Source organism: Adiantum capillus-veneris, chromosome 14 (genome assembly GCF_014529385.1).
Source record: "Adiantum capillus-veneris isolate H3 chromosome 14, ASM1452938v2, whole genome shotgun sequence".
In the NCBI taxonomy this organism is placed as follows: Eukaryota; Viridiplantae; Streptophyta; class Polypodiopsida; order Polypodiales; family Pteridaceae; genus Adiantum; species Adiantum capillus-veneris.
In genome coordinates, this window is record NC_140944.1 from 7,368,127 (window position 1) to 7,393,211 (window position 25,085).

The 25,085-nt window shown below is 44.4% G+C and overlaps 1 protein-coding gene across 1 annotated transcript in view; it reads left to right on the forward strand.

Moving 5' to 3' along the window:
• Nucleotides 1–724: 724 nt before the first annotated feature.
• LOC147441852 (jagunal-like protein) overlaps nucleotides 725–25,085 on the forward strand; it is a 30,585-nt gene continuing 6,224 nt past the window's right edge. The window contains exons 1-2 of the mRNA XM_086528248.1: nucleotides 725–899; nucleotides 973–1,028. Of these exons, the coding sequence (XP_086384374.1) occupies nucleotides 818–899; nucleotides 973–1,028 (138 nt within the window). The 5' untranslated portion in view covers nucleotides 725–817. The remainder of the gene's footprint in view (nucleotides 900–972; nucleotides 1,029–25,085) is intronic.

The following is a 25,085-nucleotide window of genomic DNA, read 5'->3' on the forward strand; positions in this document are numbered from 1 at the left end:
CTGATGGTTCCATTGGCTTTGAAAGGGGATAAAGAGCTACAAGAAATAAAGAACTATGAGTACTTTGGCTTTAAAGCGATTACATCATGAGATGTCCCTTTATCTACATTAGCCAATAAAAACTTATCTCAATTTCTCTTTATCTATTATGTCAATTTTTGATAAACCAATAAAAATTGGAAAAATTACCAAAATACCCCTCTAATTTGTGGAAATTCCCCAAACACCCCTCAAATTTCAAAAATTCCCAAAATACCCCCAATATTTTGCCATAAATTCCCAAAATGCCCCTCCAATTTTCCAAAATTCTCAAAGTACCCTAGTTGTGAGATTAAATTTCTCCAAAGATAAAAAATTTGTACCTTTCATCATAAGACTGATTGTCTATCAATACAAGATACTAAAACTAGAATTTGAGGTTATGTAGGCTTTGGAGATGAATTGCTTTATTATTTTTAGATATAATTTTTCGTTAGGTAATTTGTGACAAATTACATGCTAAGCACTCAAAAACGGATGTCGATTGTCAAAAAAGAATAAAGATCGAAAAAGCTTGAATAATCCAACCAAAATAGATACAAGGGTATTTTGGGAATTTTTGAAAATTTGAGGGGTATTTTGGGAATTTCCACAAATTAGAGGGGCATTTTGGTAATTTTTCCATAAAAATTTTAGCCAGAAAAAGAGAAGGTAACTCGAAGCCTTTGCCAAAAAAGGGAGGCATTGACTATAGAACGACCTGAACACGAAGCCGAGTCTCCGCCGACACAACACACGAAAAGGGAGGTCAGCTTCTGGTAATCCTGCCCCCGCGACAATGCGCCCACGGTCTGCAGGCGCCAGTAGGCCTGTGGGAACGGATGGCACAGATCACCCCTATCGGATGACTGTTGATATGAGTAAGTGAAGCTACTTCATGAGCTTCGGAGTCTGTCAAGTTAAGATTCACCTCACCAGCCAGAACGTGTGCAGGATACAAGAAGGTTGTGGAAAAGAAGCTTCAGCTACAGAAGCTCCTTGTGGCTCAGGTACACACGATTTGCACGATTTTATTGAAAAAATCAAGCAGTGCTTTTTCTTAACAATGTGTTATAATTCTTCTCATATGATAACCGTGGCCAAGGGCCATCTTGTCTATACGCGACATGCTAGAAGCCATACAAGCACATAAAGCAAGCATAAGGAACGGCATTGAGGTAAACTCCTTTGATTGCAAGATATTGCGTTATGGGGGACAAGAGTCCAAGAAAGTTGACGACGTAATCAGACTACATAAGTGTCCTTGTTAACCTCTCCACACCTAAAGGATCGGATCCTGCCTAGTGGACAATGCAACAAGTGTCCATCTAGATGTCTACTATGTTACATTGCCTCGTTGATTTCTAACTTGTCATCAGTGATTCCTTTCCTCAACAATTTTGTTGAAGATAATGTTTGCGAGACGACCTTTAAACAATCTCTGAAGTATGATAATAAACCCGTGACAAGACCACATAGCCGCAATAAAATACGAAACAAGAACACTCTTTCCTCTGACCTAATACCAAGAGGGATGTCGGCCTAATCCTTGGTACGGGATTTTTCCTGATTAGGACCAGGCATCACTTGGGCGTGTTGGAGCCTCTCTTGGGGGAGCACTATGGGGGGTGTGTATTAAGCATAGAGGCCCTTAGTTATAGGGTTGGCCACCCACTCAGGTGGATACTATCCCATATTGGGGCAGGCGCCTTTGATTTAGTGTCCATTCTAGGATTGATCTTGGCTTTCTAGTTATTTTCTTGTGTCGTGGGTATTTGATCGGTGTTTCTCGAATGGCCATCCCTTGGGGGTATTTTGCCTAGATCTAGGAAGAGAGGGCATCTTTGTTGGTTTGCCCGGTCTTGGATGGTGCTTGGTGTTTGTCTGATTACTTTAATTCTTTTGGCCTGACCCTTCCTATTCCCATTTTTGGCATTAACTAGTCGTGGGTGACATAAGGGGAGTCAGATATCGTGGGTGACATAAGGGGAGTCAGATAGCCTTGTACGACTCTTGTTTCTAGGCATGGTCATTGTGAAACGTATTTCGATAGGATCAGATAGGTGAAAACCGACTTTCTAAAGGAAGGAGTGAAGATTAGTTGGGAGCCGCAACGTTAAGAAAGGTTTGATAAACTTAAACAGTATGTCACCACTGCATGTTGCCTACAGCTACCGGACTTCAACCAACCCTTTGATTTCATCATTGTGCTAGCGATATAGTAGTTGGGGAAGTATTAGTTCAAGAAGCCAGATCACTAAGTTTCTCTGATCAAGTGAAACATGTAGCAGGCTTGGACACTCCAAGCGAGAAATCAATAGCAACATGAATAGAAACTTCAAAATCACTTAACTTTGAGAGAGAGAGAGAGAGAGAGAGAGAGAGAGAGAGAGAGAGAGAGAGAGAGAGAGAGAGAGAGAGAGAGAGAGAGAATTTTAACGTTGTAGGAAACTATCTCAAGAGACCTTAAAGATCTATTCGATGAGGAGAGTTGAACTCAAGACCTGTTATTCAAGAGGGAAATGGCATAACCAATCTACCACACTTGGGTGAGAAATGAAATGAAATGAAATTTTATATTAACGTCTTCAAAAGGCCAAAACGACCTATGAGACCAATCTGTTACAAATACCATGTCTGGGTACAAAAGAACTAGAACAAAGATATTACTACTAGAATCCATCCTCATTTGCACTCTGGATGTCGAGAGAGTATGGCTCAAATCCTCTGCTGTAGTCTCCGTCGATGTGTGTAGCCCCTCTCCTCAATCATGGCCGTCTGGATCTCTGTAGCTCCAATGCTCGGTCGACGAGAGTGCCGGTAGTGGTCGAATGATTGTGGGCCGAGCTCTGCAGTGATGGCTGCTCCTCTGGTTGTCTTATATCTAGTGAAAAGAAATCTGTAATCTGTCTCTCGGACTGTCTTTCTCTATCTCTCACCAAAAAAGTGTCTCTATATCTGTGTAACTCAAGTAGATATAGCCCAAGACATCTTTGATCCTCATAACTCATGAACCTAGAGAAAGGACCGAAACCCTCTGTGAATAAGTATTGGAAACGGCCCCGTATCTCATAGTACACTGTGCAATGACATGCAATGTAGCTTTGTCTATGGCTCTAGCTTGCATAAGCGGCATATCCTGTTGTCTGCTGGTATCTCTCTAAATCTACCAGTCTCAATCTCTAGCTGATGTGAGGATGTGCGTATCTGACCAATGGCACACCGCAAATCGTGAGACGTATGTGTGTCCATGTAGCTGGGTCGCGAATCACAAACCCATCTCCTGTGAGGTGGAGAAGATGCTCTCTATAGAAGGCCATCTTCATGTCCTTGTGGTATCCACCTGGATCAGGTTCTGACGAATGAGTCTAGTATTCTCCGCTCGTGTAAGAGTCATCAAGGGTGCCTGAAGAGAGTACTGGAAAGGGGGAGAGAGAGAGAAATGAAATGAAATGTTATATCGACGTCTTCGAAAGGCCAAAATGACCTATGAGACCAAAAAGTTACAATTGGTGAATCTGATATCATGTCTGAGTACGGAAATTACAAAGTACAAAGAACTAACACTAAAACACTAAGGAGAAAGGAAATAAATCTGAAGTTGATTCGGGATTGAGACGAGATAACGGGGGGGGGGGGGGGGCGTGTCCAACACAAGGGTCCAAATTAATTATAGGGAGCATTGCTTGCCCCTCTCTACCACTCACAAGCCTCTCTCTGGCTGAAGCTAGTGGTGACACCTATTATTTAACTAGAAATCTGACGTCGAGGCCACTGTGGCCACCGCCACGAGTGCCATGCCGATCTCCTTTGTCAAATCTTTATTACCGTAATCTCTGTCCAGCTTTCCTTTGTCCTTGTCTTCATGTGAGTTCCTACTTTTGCCTTTGGCTTCAAACTCTCGAGCCAAACAAAGCGTCGAATCACAATCATGACTGTGGTCGTACCTCTCGGGTACCGAGGCAGCTAACTAAGTACTTGTATTTCCATCCTTGTCCAACTGACCTTTACCGTTGTCCTCTAGCGAACTCCTCCATTTGCTTATGACTTCACGAACTCGAGTCAAACAATGCGTTGGGTTTCTTGAGAACTGTGCCGTTGCATAGGCCGTTAAATGGATGGTTGATGATCCATTATCCATAGCTTTTTGTTGCTTTTGGTCGTTGTTGTCGGGTCTTGAGCAAGAGAATGCCATGATGAAGTTGCTAAACTTGGTATCTCTTACCTTTTCGCACTCCAATAGCCCGCAAAAGATCCCAAGCTGGAAGTAATTCTTAAGCCACACGAACCACTCCTCTGCTACTCCCAAGTTGCTCCGCACCCTTTGCAATCCCTCTCTTCAGTTTGCTTGCCCAAGCCACGCGACCTTTCCCTCTCTGAGAGCTGCCTTCCACTCGTGCATTTAGCTCAAAATGCTGGGGTCTCCTAAGTGTTGCTGAGGTACTGGGCCACCTGCGTTTCAAAACACCAGGTGCAATGGCCCTCGTCGCACAAGCGAAACTGGCGAGGCGCCGTCGCTCCACAAGGCCTAACTCTGCATGCGTTCTAAAACGCAAGGGGAGGGATCCGCTGTACCTCCGATGGTAGGTGCCGCCTAGGGGAACAACGCGCTGCCTGCCTGCTGCTAGGGAGCGTTTCGATACGCTCGCAAGGAGGCTAGGCCCATAGAAATGCCACCAGGCGCTAGTGTTAAATAAAATTCCTTCTTCTCTTTGCTCCAGGCTGCTCCTCCATGCCAAGGGCTTCAAGCCGCCCGCTTTGATACCATGTCAAAGTCGGCGATGCGGAAGCGTAGAGACCAAGGGGAGTGAGCACGAGAGAGAGAGAGAGAGAGAGAGAGAGAGAGAGAGAGAGAGAGAGAGAGAGTCTCCTGAACCAATCAACCTTGGCAATGAAATAAATGAATGTGTATACAATGGAGGCTGTTCACTTGAGATGCGTAAACTTTAACACATCTAAGGTTAGCATTTGTCACGTCTTTGTGACAGTAATTAGCTGTTGCCATGTCCTCGTGGCCATACGCCCCTCTTGAAATTGCAAATGTCCTCGATTGCATACCATATATACATGCCATTGGTGATCTTGTGTTGTTAGCACGTTTTTATCATCGCATGTACCCGCAAGAAAGGTCATAACACATAGATACAAATGACTTAATGAGGCCTTCATACTTTTGTCATATCCATCTATGATAGAAGTGAGCATAATACCTTTACCACTTGAAGAGCAATGCACACTTCTATTGCACTGAATCCATATGTACATTTGATGTACTAGCTCCATCATTACCCCTCCTTTGAACACATTGGGTTGGGGCATAGGTAGGTTGTAACCCAAAGGCCTCAAGGTAAAGCTGCAATACATTTGGTGACTGTGACAGTTCATGCTCTTCCATCCACTTTGCATCCATAGGTGGATGTTTCTTGAACTTCACCACATAGCATCTTGCAACTTGTCCCTTAACTTTTCTTTCTTTATGTGCTAAAATCTGTTCAGGTACCAAGATCTCATCATATTCATCGACTTTTGGCCGATCTTCTTGTGGCGTATCTTCTGGCACATCACCCACAAAGGGTCTTAGAAGACTCACGTGAAACGCATTATGAATCTTCCAAGTGTGAGGCAATTTCAGTCTATAAGCAACTTCGCTGATCTTATCAAGCACTTGAGAAGGCCCATAGTAATGCATGCTGAGCTTCGAAAATAACCTTTCCTTGCCCTTCATCTTCTTTAACCTTGCCTTTTCAAATCGTGAAAGTACCCAATCACCAAGTGAAAACAGTAATTCACGACGGTGACGATCAACAGCCCTTTCTGCTTTGCCTGAGTCTTCTCCAAGGCAGCTTTGATTTTCTTATACATTTTATCCATGTTCTCAACATATAGATCTGCCTCAAAGATCTTGTGCTTTGTATGCAAAGTGGGAGGAACCTTTTTCCCACCTTCAACAATCTAAAAAGGTGCCTTGCCTGTGGACGAATGCAGTGTATTGTTATACGCATACTCAAGTGTAGGCAAATACTGTTCCCACTGCCCCTTATTATCTGACACAACATTTCAACAGATCCAAGACAGTAGAATTAGCCTCTTCTGACTGTCCATCAATTTGTGGTTGAAACGAAGACGAGAACTTGAGCGTAGTGTCCATGTTCTCAAATAATCCTCTCCAAAACCTGTCGACGTTCTCGGAAGATCAAAGATAAAATCCATAACAATACTTTCCCATGGCTTATCCGGAATCGGTAGTGGATGTAATAATCCTGGTGCCTTTTGCAAGTCAAACTTGACCTTTTGGCAAATTACGCATGCTTGCACAAAGGCATCCACGTCTCTCCTCAAAGTAGGCCAATAAAAGAATGTCTCTACCGCTTTAACTATCGCATCAATACCACGATGTCTTGCATACAGTGGGACATGACTTTCTACCATGACCTTATGTTGCAATGGTCTAGTGACACAAAGTTTGCCCTGCATCATCATAAAACCGTCTGTGAGGAGGTAGTGTTGATGATGTTGCCCATTTTGCAGCTGTTCAAAGATCCTTGCAAAATCATCAATAGCATACTGTTCCTTTATGTCATCAAGCTCATGATGGTAAGTAATTGACACAACTGAAATTTGTGGCTTCCTTGATAACGCATTAGCCACAACATTCTTCTTGCCTTCCACGTGCATAATCTGGAAGTGGAACATAGAAAGAATGTTTGCCCATCGCATATGCTTTTCGGATAACTTTGACTGTGTCAAGAAGTATCGCAAGGTCTGATGATCTGTTTGGACAACAAAATCAACACCTAACAGGTAGTGCTTCCAACTAGATAGCGCATGAATGGCGGCCAATAGCTCTTTCATACGTTTGCATAGTCTTTCCTGGCCCTCGCAAGATTCTGCTCTCGTAAGCTACCACCCGACCATCTTGCATTAGCACTGCTCCGATGCTATTGCCACACACGTCACATTGGACCACAATCAAGGGATCTGAAGTCAACTTTTTCTTTAAGAGACTGAAAGCTGAAATCTCTTTTTGGGTCCATATGAAAGTGACCTCTTTCTTTTGCAAAGCGTGAAGAGGCGAAGCTATCTTTGCAAAATTCCTAATAAACCTTTTGTAGTATGAGCACAACCCCAAGAAGGTTCGGACATCGTGCATAGTCTTCAAGTGTCACGTGACACATCCAACCCATGTGTCTGTGGACAAGCTACAGCATGATCAAGGTTCAGTTCAGTCAAGTCAGTCTAGAATAGGAAGTGATATGGCACTTTTATGAGTCTGTTCGCAGACCGTGCATGTCCAGCCACTTAGATTAGATGCATATCCTTTGGTTGCACACAACATGACCATCAGATTCCAGTCAGATCCCATCAGTAGCATTTTTACAGTGCATAGACCTATTTTCCCTATTTTTGACATTTTTCACTTATTATTTTTAAGTGACTTTTGTTGGAAAGTAGGTAGGGCAATTTTGTTAAGTTTGTATATAAGCAAACCAGAGCTAGCACTTTCTGGCAGAAGAGGTAGCAGGAGCTTCGATTCAACATGCACCTTCTCAGTAGGAACCCCAGCAAGGCCTAGCGTTTTTGCTACACAGCAGCGAGGCTAGCGTTTTGCATCAAGAACCCAGATCAGCCTGCGTTTTTGCACTAGCAGATTCCCGGCGATAGTAGAACCACAGATCAGCCTAGCGTTTTGCATTTGCAAGACATCTGGCAACAGCAGAACCAGCAAAAGCCCTAGCGTTTTTGGTTTGCAGATCAGCCCCGGCGTTTTGCAGATTCTCCGCGACGGAATCTTAAGAACCACCAGCGTTTTCAGTTTTCAGCCTTTAGCACTTGTAGAAGAAGCCCCGAACCTCGCAGATCTCACCTTCCCGCAGCAGTTCCTTGCCGCACGGTCAGTTTCTCCAAGGTTTACAGTTTCAGCCCGGAAAACGCAGATTTCAGCATCTGCGTTTTCAGTGCGTCGTCGTCGCATCGTCGCCATCGACATTGTCACCGACATAGAGTCGGAATTCAGCAGATAAAGATTTGCAGATTTCAGCCATTAGAGATTTCAAATTTCAGCCCGTCTCGTCGTCGTCCTCATCGTCGTTGACATCGTCGGCAAGTCCAAGCATTGTAGAGATTTGTGCAATCATAAGTAGACCGCTCTTGCCATAGAGAATGGGGCTTCGGAGGAGGGTTTGACAACATTCTGGTCTCGTATTCTCTTCTCTCTCTATCTCTCAGTCTCATGCACCTTCATTCACAGTGTTCATCTACTTGTTTGTGTCCATTGCACTCTCTCACTAAAGGAACGGAAGGCTCTCCCTTCCGTAAGTAAAAGGAACCCTTGAGCACAGTTCGGAGCACTCATCTTGAGCAAAGTTCAAACATTCACTTCCGCTGCACCTTACATTGGTATCAGAACAGTGTTCTGTATCACTCAAGGAAAGAATCACATTTTTTTTTTTTGCTTGTTGAGGTTGCACGAACCCAAGTTCACTTCGGTGTGTCGATTCCTAATCGTGTTTTTGAAAAGTGATAGGAATCCCAAGAAAGAAGGGCTTGTGCAACCTCCCCTTGTGCCTCTTTTCACTTATTGAGAACAGACCGTGCACTTAGTGGCCGGCCAATTGACGTGAGGTGGGAAAAAGCAACCTTGGTGTGAGTGCAAGACCGCCAAGGGGTGTGCCCGCGGAAAAGAGCAGAAGTTGGGTGAAGAGAAGATCCTTCTCTAACACAGATTGCAAGCGAAAGAAGAAGCTCAAGAACCTCAAGGACTCAAGAACCTCAAGAACAAGGCCCGCAAGAACCCAAGTTCCTCGTGAACTTAAGAACCCAAGACCACAAGAACCCACGACTTCAGTGGATGGTCATCACTCGAAGCGGAATGGATACTTCGCTTAGAGGTGATGAGCATGAGAGAGGCGAAGAAGAATTTTCCCCACCATGAGGTTTTTCCGACCCTCCCTCTTCCCCACCTACGCCAAGGATTGCACTAACTCTTATGGAGGAGTTGAAGCAGATGTTTATGGTTAGGAAGTTAGAATGCGAAGCAAGAAGAGTAGAAAGAATGACATAATTTGATCGCAGACACGCAGAAAGAAAAGTAGAAAGAGAAGCAGAAAGAAAGGCAGCCATAGAGCGTGAGCATGAGCAAGCGCGACACATGCAAGAGTTGTTGCGACTCTTTTCTCAAGTGCAGGCACCAATGCAAGAGATTCGGGAAAAGGAGACTCTCTCAGTCTCTTCTTCTCCAAAGCATGATACACAAGATTTGCATGATGATTTGAATAACAAGCATGATAATTTGCATGATGATCAAGATGTGATTTCTCACAAGCATGATGATTTGCATGATGATCAAGATGTGATTTCTTACGAGCATAATGATTTGTATGTCCACGATGTGATTGATCACAAGAATGATGGGGTAGTTGATACTGTTTCTAGTGAAGCTAACCTCATTGCAGATTCGATCAACCACGAAGAACCGATCTTGGCTCTCGAGTCAAGGTCCGAAGAACCCCCTCAGGAAGAACCGATCTTGGCTCTCGAGCTTAGGTCCCAAGAACCCTCTCAAGAAGAAGCGATCTTGGCTGTCGAGCCTAGGTCTCAAGCACCCTCACAGGAAGTACTATGTGTTCGTATGATTAGTCAGCACGCATTGTACGAGTGCTTCATTCGTGATCGTTGCATGTATTATATTGAGCGTCTTTATGCGATCCCTTTTCCTAGGCATGACATATTGTACGTTGAGCACGTTTCACTCATGAATGAGCACGACTGTATGCGGATTGTTCATGAAAAGCTGAAAAGTATGTATTCAAGGAAGTCACATTCCATGTCTATTCCTTGGCATGACACAATCGTAGAAAGAGCACATGAAAGTATGAGCATCAAGCATGGGCATTTCCGTTGTGAATTGCCACAATTGATTGCTTTAGATCAGAAGAGAAAGATTCGATCTCATTGTTTGCGTGTGTGTGGTGAACGGTTTGGCACTCCGTCTCTTTGTTCATCTACATTGTATGCACAGTCTTTTAGGAAGACAAGATTTTTTCCAGTCACTTTACATGGAATAGGTATGTTCATGGTTTTGTGTTGGAAGCGGTTTCAAGAATTTTCAGCCATGGAGATTCTTGAAGAAGAAAGAAGCGTGACTCTAGACGAAGTTGAAGCATTGAAGGAGCCACAAAAGACTTTGTGTCGCTTTCAACGCGGCCAAAAGAAGCAAGCGTTGCAGACCTTTATGAAGTTCAAGTAACACACAACCCACACATCAGAGTGGGCCGGCGAAGAGTCCCTTCCAAGATTCCGGATGCTATTGGCGATCTCCCTCGACGCCATACAGTTCGGTACCAGTACCTCACTTTGAAAAGGAGGGGATGTGACGTGACACATCCAACCCTATGTGTCCGTGGACAAGCTACAACATGATCAGGGTCCAGTTCAGTCAAGTCAGTCTAGAATAGGAAGTGTTTAGGCACTTTTGTGAGTCTGTTCGTAGACCGTGCATGTCCAGACACTTAGATTAGATGCATATCCTCTGGTTGCACACAGCATGACCATCAGATTCCAGTCAGATCCCATCAGTAGCATTTTTACAGTGCATAGACCTATTTTCCCTATTTTTGACATTTTTCACTTATTATTTTTAAGTGACTTTTGTTGGAAAGTAGGTAGGGCAATTTGGCTAAGTTTGTATATAAGCAAACCAAAGCTAGCACTTTCTGGCAGAAGAGGTAGCAGGAGCTTCGGTTCAACAGGCACCTTCTCAGCATGAACCCCCAGCAAGGCCTAGCGTTTTTGCTAAACAGCAGCGAGGCTAGCGTATTGCATCAAGAACCCAGATCAGCCAGCGTTTTTACACTTGTAGATTCCCGGCGATAGTAGAACCACAGATTAGCCTAGCGTTTTGCATTTGCAAGACATCCGACAACAGTAGAACCAGCAAAAGCCCTAGCGTTTTTGCAAGAAGACTTCAAATCAGCCCTAGCGTTTTTGGTTTGCAGATCAGCCCCAGCGTTTTGCAGATTCTCCGCGACGGAACCTCAAGAACCACCAGCGTTTTCAGTTTTTAGCCTTTAGCACTTGCAAAAGAAGCCCCGAACCTCGCAGATCTCATCTTCTCGTAGTAGTTCCTCGCCGCACGGTCAGTTTCCGCAAGGTTTACAGTTTCAGCCCGTCGTCATCGTCGCATCATCGCCATCGACGTCGTCACCGACATAGTCAACATATAAAGATTTGCAGATTCCAACCATTAGAGATTTCAGATTTCAGCCTGTCTCGTCGTCGTCCTCATCGTTGTCGAGTCCAAGCATTGTAGAGATTTGTGCAATCATAAGTAGACCTCTCTTGCCATAGAGAGTGGGGCCTTGGGAGGAGGGTTTGACAACATTCTGGTATCGTATTCTCTTCTCTCTCTATCTCTCAGTCTCATGCACCTTCATTCACAGTGTTCGTTCACTTTGTTTGTATCCATTGCACTCTCTCACTAAAGGAACGGAAGGCTCTCCCTTCCGTAAGTAAAAGGAACCCTTGAGCACAGTTCGGAGCACTCATCACTTCTGTTGCACCTCACATCAAGTCTGGCCATGTCTTAATAGCTTCAACCTTTGCAGGATCCATTCGGACACCATCCTTTGACACTTTGTGGCCAAGAAAGTGGATCTCTTCCAAGAAGAATTCACTTTTCTTAGGATTGACAAGTAACCTGTGGCTGTGCAGCTCTTCGAAGACAATGGTCAAGTGACGCCTATGCTCCTCTTCATTCTTCGAATAGACTATCATGTCATCAAAGAATGTGCCAACAAACTTTTGATGCGAGCGGAAAATCCTGTCCATCATCCTATTAAACGTAGCAGGAGCATTTGTAAGACCAAATGGCATCACTAGAAACTCAGAGACCAAATGTCGTCCTAAACGTAGTCTTGTGCACTATCCTACTGAAAATTGCAGCACCCTCTAAACGGTCAAGAATATCATCAATCCTTGGGATAGGAAACCTGTGTTTAATGGTATTCTTACTCAACGTACGGTAGTCAATACAGATGCGCCAAGAGCCATCCTTCTTCTGCACTAGGAGCACTGGGGAGCAAAAAGATGAAGAACTAGGCTGAATCAGCCCCTTCTCTAACAGCTTCTCAACCTCGCCCATAATCTCTTTCTAATGAGCCGTTGTAGGGAGGTCTGTTTGGTGGGCTACACCATGGCACCAAATCTATCGTATGGTCCTCAGGCCTCTCCGGCGGCAATTGTGACGGTAATGAAACATAAAAAAAGTCATTAAACTCTTGCAAAAATGTTACCTTTGTTTATCTAACACATATAAATTTGACTGACAATTATCTAAAACATCACGTGCAAAAATCAAGTACTCAAAAAGATGATTTTTAATTACAGAAGTGATAGTCGAAGCAGATACAATAGGAATAAACTCTCCCTTGAGCTTTACATCCAAAATATGAGTTTTGCCTCTGTACTGAAGGGTGATCATTTTGCCGAAGACATCCAGCACGCCATGTATCATGAACATCCACGGGATTCCGGGTAGCGCAGCACACCCTTCCAATGGCATGATATAAAACTCTTTAAGCCAAGTAAGTTGCGTCAACTTATTTTACATATGCCTTAAGTTAATAATGTTTTGTTTTATCTAGTTTTGTTTCGTAGCAAACTAAGCGATTTAGTTTCTTTGTTTGTTTGTTTTTGTTTTTGTTTTCTTTTCTTGTGTCCCTTGCTTTTATAGTTTTACGAGTGCTTTATTCCCTCTTATAATTCGCGAGTTCAGACTATTCTGAACTTATGAAGGTATATCTTTTGTGTACACATACGATTGAATATGCAGAGGCAGCTTTCCAATGATGGGAGTAACACACTCTGAGTGGCCAGGACATGCCAACCTTGCCTCTGTTGTGTACCCCATCCCTTCAGCTCTAATGCCGAGCTTCATAGCTAACTCTGATGAGATAAAGTTCGCTTTGGCACTTGGATCAAAGAAAGTAAGTGCCGTCACGTCTCTGACTTTACCCCATGCTTTGCATAACTCGTTGGTATCCGTGCTTCGCCTGTCACCCACCATGTCTGGCACTAAACCTGCTGTGGGTTTGGGCTTCTTTCCTTTCTTGTCCTCTCGATCATCTGAGTCAGCTGGTCTTTCCTTTGTGGACAATCTGTAGCAAAGCAAGGTTGCATTCATACGTACATACGGATCCGTATAGTACGGTACAGCCGTACGGTACGGTTTCGTACATACGGATAGGCAGTGTACTTTTTTATTTTTTTATTTTTTAAATTTTTATAATAAAATTTTCCCACAATTTTTTTTTTGTTTTTTTGTTTTTATTTTTTTTTAGGGACGTCTTGCCATTAGTATCTAGATTTTAGACGTATTCAATCGAATACAGAATGGGGAGGTAGTAGCGGGATATTCCATTCGGGATGGCTACTTGATGAAGAAAACGTTGTTGTGCGCTACACAGCCGTTGAGATTGTTTTTAGGAACCAGATTGAAGCAGTATCTAATGGATGTTTGAAGTAGTATCTATGTCTAGACTCTATGTAGTTCCTAGTATGTATAGGCTGAAAAGGGCTAAAGTCACTATTCTTTTTGTTGTTACAAATGTTACGTACTGGTCACGTACCTTAAAGGCCGATCCGTACAGAAATACGTACCTTACGTACTGATTACGTACCGTACACTCCGTACCTTTCCACCTTGTAGCAAAGTGACTATGTTGCTCGCATATAAAGCATTTATTCTCAGCCATCAAGACCTTTTCCTCGAGTAACTTACACACAAAAGGCTTTCTTTTTTGTTTCTTTGAGTGCGCTCCAGAAGTCCTGGCTGAGTCCTTATCCTTGTTGACCTTTTCTGACCCCTGTGACGCTTCAAGAGCCGTTTTCACAAAGGGCTTCTTTGCTGAATTTTTCTTTTCCTGCCCCCCTTTCACGTTGCTCGAAAAGGCACTGTCCTTTCCCTTCAACAAGGCAAGACTAGTGTTGGCAACTTCCATAAGCTGAGTTCTTTCTACAGTAATCTTGAAGCCCTCTAGGCAACCCACAACAATACTTCTCAATTTGCTCTGTCAGTGGTACAAACCTGTAGGAGGTTACTAAGAGCAATGCTCTGTCAGTCAAGTTTGATACTTTTGACGAAAGGAAAGATGCCCCGAAAGTTACCGCGTTCATTAGACAACTTGAAGTCGTTGTTTCGAATGACAATTTGTCAAAAGTGCCAAAGGTGATGCATGAGATGAATTATCTCAAGGGACTGCGAGTGCTTGGTGGTATATCCAACCTCTGCTAGGAATTCAAAACAAGTTTTGGATTCAATTCAAGGATGAATTTTCCGACAAATGTTGTTTTCCTCTATGTTTCGAGGAAGGCATCAAAGAAGATTGGGATCGGTTTGCTTGATAGGAGCACGAGCGAGTCGCGGATTACGTGAACAGGTATTGGTTCACTCTTTCAAAGGTGGCTCCACTCTTGAACCCTCTCTAAGGAAGAAAATATGAAATTCAATGAAGCACTTTCGCGCGAATTTCGTAGATGCATCCGCAAGATAATTTGCAACGGATGGTGCACATCTAACCCTATGTGTACGTGGACAAGCTACTTCATGACATGGGTTCAGTTCAATTCAGTTAGCCTAGATTAGGAAGTGTTCTGGCACTCTTGTGAGTCTGTTCGCAGACCGTGCATGTCCAGACACTTAGAGTAGATGCATATCCTCTGGTTGCTGACAGAACGATCATCAATTTTCAGTCAGAACCCATCGGAGCATTTTTACAGTGCATAGACCTATTTTCCCTATTTTAGCCGATTTTCACTTATTATTTTTAGGTGACTTTTGTTGGGAAACTGGGTAGGGCAATTTGAGTCGGGCACTATATAAGAAACGCTAGCGCTAGCAAATCCAAGTAGAAGAGGTGACAGGAACCAAGGTTCAACAGACACCTTCTTAGCAAGCCCCCCCCTGGTAGTCAACACAACGTTTTCAGCCAAAGACCAACCTAGCGTTTTTCATCAACAGCAAGCCCTGGTGTTTTTGCATTGCAAATCAGCCCGGCGACAGCAAGACACAGCAGACCCCCTAGCGTTTTTGCGTCAGCACAGAATCAGCCCTAGCGTTTTTGGATCAGCAGGACCACTCAGCGTTTTGCAGATCCTTCGTGACAAAACACACAGAAACATCAGTGTTTTCAATTTTCAGCACCAAGACACCGTAGTAGAAGTCTCGAACCTCGCAGATCTCACCTTCCCGCAGAGCAGATCCTCACCGCACGATTAGATCAACGAGCGTTTACAGTTTCAGCCCGGAAAACACAGATTTCAGCATTGGCGTTTTGAGCTCGTCGTCGTTGCATGTCATTGCCGTCGTCATTGACATAGAGTCAGAATTCAGCATATAAAGATTTGCAGATTTCAGCCATTAGCGTTTTCATATTTCAGCCCGTCTCGTCGTCGTCCTCATCGTCATTGACATCGTTGGCCAGTCCAAAGCATTGCAGAGATTTGTGCAGTCAATAATAGACCGCTCTCACGATAGAGAGTGGGGCCTTCGGAGGAGGGTTTGACAACATTCTGGTGTCGTATTCTTCTCTCTCTATCTCTCAGTCTCAATACCTTCATTCACAGTGTTTATCCACTTTGTTTGTGATCATTTGCACTCTCTCACTAATGGAAGGGAAGGCTCTCCCTTCCGTAAGTAAAAGGAACCTTTAGCACAGTTTGGAGCACTCATCTTGAGCAAAGTTCAACATTCACTTCTGTTGCACCTTACATTGGTATCAGGGCTTTGGCAATGTTCTGTATCACTCAAGGAAAGAATCACAAGATTTTTTTTTTTGCTTGTTGCGGTCGCACGTAACCCAAGTTTCTCTTGGGCGTGTCGATTCTTAATCGTGTTTTTGAAGTGACAGGAAACCCAAGAAAGAAGGGCTTGTCTAGCCTCCCCTTGTTTCTCTTTTCACTCATTGAGAGCAGACCGTGCACTTAGCGGCCGGTCAATCAACGTGAGGTGGGAAAAAGTAACCTTGGTGTGAGCGTAAGGCTTCCAAGGGGTGCGCACGCGGGAAAGAGGAGAGCGCGGGTAAGAGAAGATCCTTCTATAACATAGATTGCAAGCGAAAGAAGAACCTCAAGACCCTCAGGACCCTCAAGAACTCAAGAACCTCAAGAACCCAAGAACCCAAGACCCACAAGAACCCAAGTTCCTCGCGAACTTAAGAACCACATATCTTAGCGTATGGTCATCACCCGAAGTGGAATGGATACTTTGCATGAAGGTGATGAGCATGAAGAAGGTGAAGAAGAATTTTCCCCACCAGGAGGTTTTTCCGACCCTCCCCCTTCCCCATCTACGCCAAGGATTGTACCAAATCCTATGGAGGCTTTGATCAAGTCGATGATGGACATGATGTTACAACAAGAAGCGAATTGCGTTGCTTTGGAGTGCGAGCGTGAAGCACGCAAAGAAAGAATGGCAGCCATAGAGCGTGAGCACAAAGAAAGAAAAGCCGAATTGGATCGCGAACGCGAAGAAAGACGAGCGACCTTGGAGGCAGAGCGTGAGGTACAGAGAGACCTACGCATGCAAGAGTTGGTCCGACAGGTTCTCACCTCGAAACCCGAGCCGGCGAAAGATGTCGGTAGTTCATCAAGTGGCGCAAGCCGAGACTCGGACTCCAACAACCCCGTCATAGAGAAGATCACGTTCAGTAAGTATGATGGTAAGATGGATGCTACAATTATTCATTCTTGGTTGCATCAATTTAATTCTTATTTTTCGACAACTAAGAAGACAAGAAATAGCAAGGTTTTGACGACAGCTATGTACCTTGCCGGTGATGCCATTAATTGGTACCACGCATGGCAAGAAGCACACTTGACCGCGCACCTAGAGGAAGCCGAGGAAGGCATGTCCCTTTCCTTCAATTGGGCCGGCTTTCAAGACAAGCTCAAGGCGCGGTTTATGCCACCACAGTACCTAGCACGGTTGAAAGACGATTGACGCAGTCTCAAGCAAAATGGTATGCCAGTTATGTTTTTCTCTAATCGTGTTTTGAAGCTCGGCACCCAATTACGCAATTCGGATGATGAGCACAAGGAGGCTTTCATTTTCGGGTTGAACGACTATATCAGGTTTGATGTCGAAGTCCTCGACCCAATCGATCTCAACAAGGCGGTAGTGATTGCTCTCGCACAGGAGATGAAGCACAACAAGGGAAAGCCTAAGGAAAACAAGACTTCTCCAAGCACCACTCAAACTTCTCGGAACGGTAAGAATGGTAACTCTTCTAACCAATCTTCCTCTAGTCTCTCAGAAAAGAACTCTCCAAATGAACCTAAGGGTAAAGCAAACACAATTGCTAAACCTAAGCTCACTCCAGATGAAAAGGCAGAACAAGGAATTTTAGGAGGATACATCACGTCGGAAGAACAAAGCATTTATTCTAAGGAAGGTCGTTGTTTTCATTGTTACATCAAGGGTCACATAAAAAGAATATGTCCTAAACTTGACTCTAATGAATCTAAAGAACCCACAGAACCGCAAGTTTTTCATTATCCTCCCGTTGATGAGTCTCTCATTAAGTGTTATGGTCATGTGAAGGGTCAACGTTTTGTCATATTGTTTGACCCAGGCAGTATACATGATTTGAATAGTGACTCTTGTCGAAAGAGCCCTCTTCGAGATTAGCAAGGCATCTCCTTTCGAGGTTTCAGGCTTCTCTCCGGTATGGACTCTCTCATCACGCACGAGTGCCTTGATGTTTTGTTCACTGTTCAACAAGCGTCCTTCCGCAAAAAAATTGTAGTCTCTCCTCTTTCAGGATGTGATATGCTTTTGGGGATATGCTTTTGGGCATTCGATGGTTTCGTGAGCATAACCCTCTCATTGATTGGGCGGAAAATACGTTCACTTCCAATGCCAAAAGTGACTCTCCCATTATCATTTGTGGAGAGCAAGTTGTTCATTCTTCATCTCTCATTTCTAATGTGCAGACGAAGATTGAAAAGAATCTGGAGAAGGAGACTCTCTCTCAGTCTCTTGTTTTCCAAAGCCTGACACATATGATTTGCATGATAATGATAAGCATGATTTGCATGATCAAGATGTGATTATTCACGAGCATGATGATTTGCATGATAATGATGTGATTGTTCACAAGGATGATGGTTTAGTTGATGCTTTTTCTAGCGAAGCTAACCTCGTTGCGGATCCGATCACTCACGAAGAACCGATCTTGGCTCTTGAGTCAAGGTCCTAAGAACCCCCACAGGAAGTATTATGTGTTCGAATGATTAGTCAGCACGCATTGTTTGAGGGTTTCATAATTCATTCGTGATGGTTTCCTGTATTTTAGTCACCGTCCTTATGTGATCCCTTTTCACAGACATGCCATATTGTACGATGAACACGATTCGCTCATAAATGAGCACGGATGTATACGGATTACTCATGAAAAGATGAAAAGTTTGCACCGAAAGAATTCACATTCCATGTCTCTTCCTTGGCATGACACAGTATCCGAAAGAGCACAAGACGGATTGAGCATAAAGCATCGTCATTTCCATTGTGTTTTGCCACCGTTGATTGATTTAGATCAGAAAGTCAGGATTCGACCCCATTGTTTGCGTGTGTTTGATGAACGGTTTGGCGCTCCGTCTCTATGCTCATCTACATTGCATGCACAGTCTTTTCGAAAGACTAGAATTTTTCCATCACTTTACATGGAATGGGTATGTTCATATTTTTGTGTTGGAAGTGGTTTCAGGAATTTTCATCCTCAGAGATTCTTGAAGAAGATAGACGCATGACTATAGACGAAGTGTCACCAGCGTGTGAGTACTATCTATCCTTTTTGTTGATTTCTTTCTTATTATTTATTTACTTTCACTTTTTGGAAACACCCCTCAGGAAATCTAACTGCCCTGCATTGCATAGCTAGCGTGGAACTGCCCAGAGGGAGTCCAGGCCTGAGGGCAAGAGAGCACTAAGGTTGGACAAGGACTATGGTTAGCCAAAGTGGGGTCATTGACTAGCCAAAGTGGAATCCTTTGCTACAGAGGCTACATTTCAGTTTTGGGTGTGGTTGCAGTGCACAAAGGGGGTGAGATGACCTAGAAAGATACAATGGCAGTATCTCCTAAAATTTAGGGAACTGCTATTTTGGGACCTGAAAATGTGTTTGCGTCATTACCTCCGGAATGACAAGGAGAACATTTTCTTACTCTGCCATGAAGTCAACTGGGCAATCGGTTGGGAGATTTTTAGGCGGCAACCCCGAAACGGGAAAATGCTTGTAAATGCGCCAAGTGGCACATTCTGGTGCACTTTCCTCATGCATGGAGAAGTGGCGCTGAATTTGAAGGGAAAAGAGGCTCATTTGCAGATTTTGTCACGGGTTAAGAGCTATGGAGTGCTTCCTTTCCCTCCTATGTACAGTGCGGTGCCAGGAGTGATGCCTTGCATGCTACGCACTGCCCTCTTTCTCCCCTATGGCAGTATGTTATGCCCCTCTAGTGGGCTTTTCAATTGACCAATGTACAGTTGTGTGGGTTCATGCGCGATTGTCGAGGCAAGAGCCTCTTGCACAGGTACTGGATTAGCTAGCGGTTAATCCCTCGCAGGTACAGGTGAATTCGGAGAGGTTTCACACCAGAAATCTCGTTCGATTCAAAGGGCAAGTAGCCCTACAGGTGCGGGAGCTCGAGGACTTGCTACGGATGCGACCGGCACGCGAAACGGAGCCCGAAACAGTAAATTACAGCCTGATGTGTATTTTTGCAGGTTTAGGGTTTTGGCCCTAAACGGTCCCTAATACCCCCAGGAGGTTCGGGGACGCGAGGGGACTGTTGTATAGGTGATTTGGCGCATTTTCGGGGCTGAAAACAGAGAATTGAGCGTGCTGCAGATTCTCGCCAGGTTTGCAAAGTGCCCGTATGCATCGGGAAAGTCATTCAATGCGTGGGAATACTGACTGTGAAGGGTCCTAGTACAGTTATGTTGCCGAAATCGGGCCGGAACAGTTGAAATTCAGCCAAGCTTGTGCCGGACAGCTCGTAGGGAACCACAACGTTTATTCCCTCTTTTAAACAATAAAGAAATACCGAAAGGGGCGCCTAAGTTAGGGGCCAATTTGGTGTCGGTCTTCTCATACAGGTGCATTCTAGCAGCCTGTATCCCTTTCCCCTTTGTTGTGTCTTGAAAGAACAGGTAAAGTGGGCGACAAATCAAATGGGTGAAAGCAAATAAGGTTTAAGTCTAAGGTCTACCGCCCTTTTCGAAAGTACAAGCCGGTTTCACGAAGTTGAAGCATTGAAGGAGCCACATGTGACTTTGTGTCGCTTTCGGCGCCCAAAGAAGCAAGCGTTGCAGACCTTTATGAAGTTCAAGTATCGCACGACCCACGCATTAGAGTGGGTCGGCGAAGAGTCCTTTCCAGGATTCCGGACGCTGTTGGCGATGTCACAAATGGGTGACGTGGCCTGCACAGTATACACACACTCCCTCCCTCTCTTGGCAAGGACTCCCGGACTGCAACCGAAATGCTGACGTGGCCTACTGCACGGACACGGACACCCTGACTGGACTGAGGGTGCGTACGGTAGAATTGGGCAGCAGCGTGCGGAAATTGTCAGCCATGTGGCCTGCTGTACGGACGACAGATTTGCGTGGATTTTTATTGCTTTTTTGGCTACACAGTAAGGCCTGAAAACTCTACGCAAGAAATTGCTTTAGTTTACGCAAGTTAGAGAGAGAGAGAGAGAGAAAGAAACTCTTTGCTTTATTTTTAAGGGCAATTTTTTATGGACAGCTTTTGAAGCTTTTGGGCTCTGCTTTTAGCATCCCCTTGTACTCTTTAAATATGCAGGTTGGCCTCTCACAACTTAGAGCATCTGGACGTAGAGTCTGAGTGTGAGCGCCTGCCCGCACTCTTGTACTTTGAACACAGATTAATATAAAAAGAAATATCGAAAGGGGCGCCAGACTTTGGGGCCAATATCTCTAGGCACGGAACTCCGCCGGGCAAGTGTCGAATCAATTGTGAACTGTGAACTGTTTTGAAGTGGTTATTTGTGCTGTCGCGGTAGATTCTCGACTTGGAGTGTCCAAGTCTGTTACAGTGGTATCAGAGCACGGCCGATTTCTCTTCTATAGGAAATCCGATTTCTTTTTTGTTTTTTTGCGGCACCTATGGCTCTAGGCAAAGATCGGTCGACTTCCTCTGCATCCGGCGATGCGGGGAGAGATCACAACGAAGATTCACGCGAGGAGTATGGCCCGCCTCGGCCTACTCAGGCGCAACTCGAAGAGATGAAGTGTCAACGATTGATCGGCGATGCAACAAAGATGATGTTCAATTTTGCGAAGGACCCAAAATTTGCAAAATATATAAGCGAGACCTCTTTTGATGAGGTGCATATTTAGTGGAAGAAGACCACAGAGCCACCCCTCAAACCGGCTCTCAAGAAACCTCCTACGCCCAGGATGTACACAGAGCAAGAATTAGAAGAGGTGGTTAATGCACGAATTGCTCAGCTTTTTGACGCGCAAAACAAAGATAAAAAGCACGACAAAAATCGGAAGAAGGGCACTGACTTCCCAGGTTATTTGGATTGTCAGTCGACATTTGAAAAGGAAAGAAAGCAGAAGAAGCGTGTTCAATTTGAAGGAGTACCCAGTTCTTCTTCTTCTTCTTCTTCTGACAGTTCTTCTAGCTCATCTGACTTGAGCGAAGAAGACAGAAAAGGTAAAAAGCGAAGCAAAAAGCAAAGCTTCCGAAAGGGCAAGAAAAAGGCAAAGAAGCCAAAATCTCGCCCAGTGGTTGACAGTTCTACAGAGGACTCGTCTTCAGATAGTTCGGACTCTGATGACAACATCTTTTACGCAAAGAAGAAGAATTTTTACAAAGCCAACCAGTATGACTTTTTGGAAAACAAAAGCAAGAAAATATGAGAGTTTAAGGAAGGTGGACATTTAATTTAATTTGACACGTTTTCTGGTTATAGAGATGCTTCAAGGCTTTGTCTTTTATACAGCAATTTGACATCGCTTTCTTTGGAGGGCGCTACTCAGAGCACTCTAAGATTTGGAGAGCTGCCTCTTACTTTAAGGGGAATGCTCGAACTTGGTGGTCTACATCATTGCTTACGAGAGCCGATTGTTCTCATGGCCGGAATTGACAGCATAGATTTATGAGAAAGAGCTTTTGGCGGTTATCCATGCTCTTACTCAGTGGCGGTACTACCTACTCGGAGCGGATTTTACTGTCTTTACAGACCATCAGAGTTTACGCTACTTCTTGTCACAGAAGCAGCTATCGGAAAAGTAGATGCGATGGGCGAACATCTTGTCACAGTTTCACTTCCAGATTGTCCATGTTCAAGGACAAAATCTCCGAAGTCGTTGGTTCTGGCTATTTTCGCGACACATCGTAGGAGCTTCGAGGATATGGTTGACCAGTATGCCACAGATCCGGATTTTGCAGACGTTTTCACACGGATACGGGATGGGGAGATAGTAGCGGAAAATTCCATTCGGGATGGCTACTTGATGACGAAAACCATGTTGTACGTTACACAGCCATTGAGGGAAAGGGTTATGACTAAATGCCACTGTCCGCCTTTTACCATGAAAGGGGTAGAGAGATATTTCTTTTGGCCGAGACTAAAGAAGGATGTGGACGAGTTTGTGTGCATGTGCTTGGTATGCCAGAAGGTCAAGTTTGACAGGCATAAAGCACAGGGATTGTTACAGCCTTTGCCCATACCCACCCGCCCCTGGGAAAGTATTGCAATGGATTTCATTTTTGATCTCCCGAGAACACAAAGTGGTCACGATGGTATCTGGACTGTTATTGACAGATTTAGCAAGCAAGCTCCTTTCATTCCAGTGAAGAAAACAATCGAGCCGAATCACTTAGCGAGACTGTTTGTGGCCCAGATTTTGAGATTACATGGCATGCCTGAGACTATTGTCTCCGCGAGGACCCCAGATTTACGAGTTTGTTTTGGAAGGCAATTTGGGAGAACATTGGCACGCGGTTGCAATTCTCGTCATCTTTCCACCCGCAGACTGACGGGCAATCTGAGATTGCTAATTCAGTGGTTTTAGATTTATTGAAGTCTTATATCTCAGGTCAGAAGACTCAATGGGAAAAGTATCTACCTTTGGTGGAATTTGCCTACAACAACACGATACACTCTTTGACAGGAAAGGCGCCATTTGAGATTATTGAAGGTGCTGTGAAGGTTCCACCCTTCCTAAGCACGAAAGATAAGATTTTTGAAGCGGATGAATACACGCGCGATCTTAGACATGGCTTTTGGCCAAAGTCCGCGAGGCTTTTTAGAAATCTCAGGAAAGATAGAAAAAGGTAGTGGAGCCATCGTCGCGATTTGAAATTGAAGGAGGATGATTGGGTGCTCTTACGTTTTGAGAAGGCACGCCTGAGAAAGAAAAAGGGAAAGGAGAGGCTTTTTCCAAAGCTTAGTATGCGATACTATGAACCTTTCCAGATCTCTGAAAAGATCAATGATGTCTCCTTCCGATTGAAACCGCCTGACACAATGCATTTCATGTGAGTCTCTTGAAACCTTTCAAAGGTGATATGCTTGAAGACGGGGAGCCCGGTGAGCAACTTGAAGTGGAGGAAACGAGGAGATCCTTGTTCCGGAACAGATTTTGGCACATAAGGACACAAAGAGTAAGGGTAAAGTAAGAAGGCGGTTCTTGGTTAAATTCAAGAACTATCCTGCATTGGATGCGAAGTGGATGGAGGAGGAGGACCTAGCAGATACTCCTCAGATTGTGAAACTTTACCTTGAAGCTTTTGGTTTAGCATAGTCTACTCCAAATGGAACCCAAAGTTCAGCTTGGCCGCAGATCTGGTGCAGTGGGATGCACAAGAGGGGAGTTACTCCGTTGCTTTGTCAACAGATGCCTCGATCTTTAGAATACTAGAGTCATTGATGTCTCTTTGAGCTTCAGGGATACTGAGAGCTGACAGTATTCTGCTGTATCACTTTATGAAATGGAATTCCTGAATATGAAACTGATTTGTTCTTCACTTGTTTTTAACTGCACGAACTGATAGACCAAATGACTGTAGCATTTTGGTCTAATTGATCTCAAATAGACATGGTTGCAATAGGGGTTAGTCAATCGGGCATCTATGAGGTCATGAGTGGATCTAGATGCGATTGCTAACTGCATTGCCGATAAATCATGGTCTAAGATCTGAATGAATGTTGAATGTGATTTGTCATGTGATGTCGTATGATGTGACTGTCGATTAGTACATGTGCTAGATGTGTGTTCCTAGTGCGTCGGTACTAATAGTCAGTGTCTGCCAAGGCAGTTTATGGCTTCTGTCTGTTTTGCACGCGTAATCGAGGGCGATTACAATGCTTTCAAGAGGGGGGTATGTCAAAAATGGGTGACGTGGCTTGCATAGTATACACACATACCCTCCCTCTCTTGGCAAGGACTCCCGGACTGCAGCAGAAATGCTGACGTGGCCTACTGAACGGACACGGATACCCTGGCTGGATTGAGGCTGCGTACGACAGAATTGGGCAGCAACGTGCAGAAATTGTCAGCCACGTGCCCTGCTGTAGGGACGGCAGATTTGCGTGGATTTTTACTGCTTTTTGGCTACGCAATAAGGCCTAAAAACTCTACGCAAGAAATTGCTTTAGTTTACGCAAGTTAGAGAGAGAGAGAAAGAAACTCTTTGCTTTATTTTTAAGAACAGTTTTTTATGGACAGCTTTTGAAGCTTTTGGGCTCTGCTTTTAGCATCCCCTTGTACTCTTTAAATACGCGGGTTGGCCTCTCACAACTTAGAGCATCTGGATGGAGAGTTTGAGTGTGAGTGCCTGTCCGTACTCTTGTACTTTGAACACAGATTAATATTAAAAGAAATACCAAAAGGGGCGCCAGACTTTGGGGCCAATATCTCTATGCACGGAACTCCGCCGGGCCAGTGTGGAATCAATTGTGAACTGTCTACTGTTTTGAAGTGGTTATTTATGCTGTCGCGGTAGATTCTCGACTTGGAGTGTCCATGTCTGTTA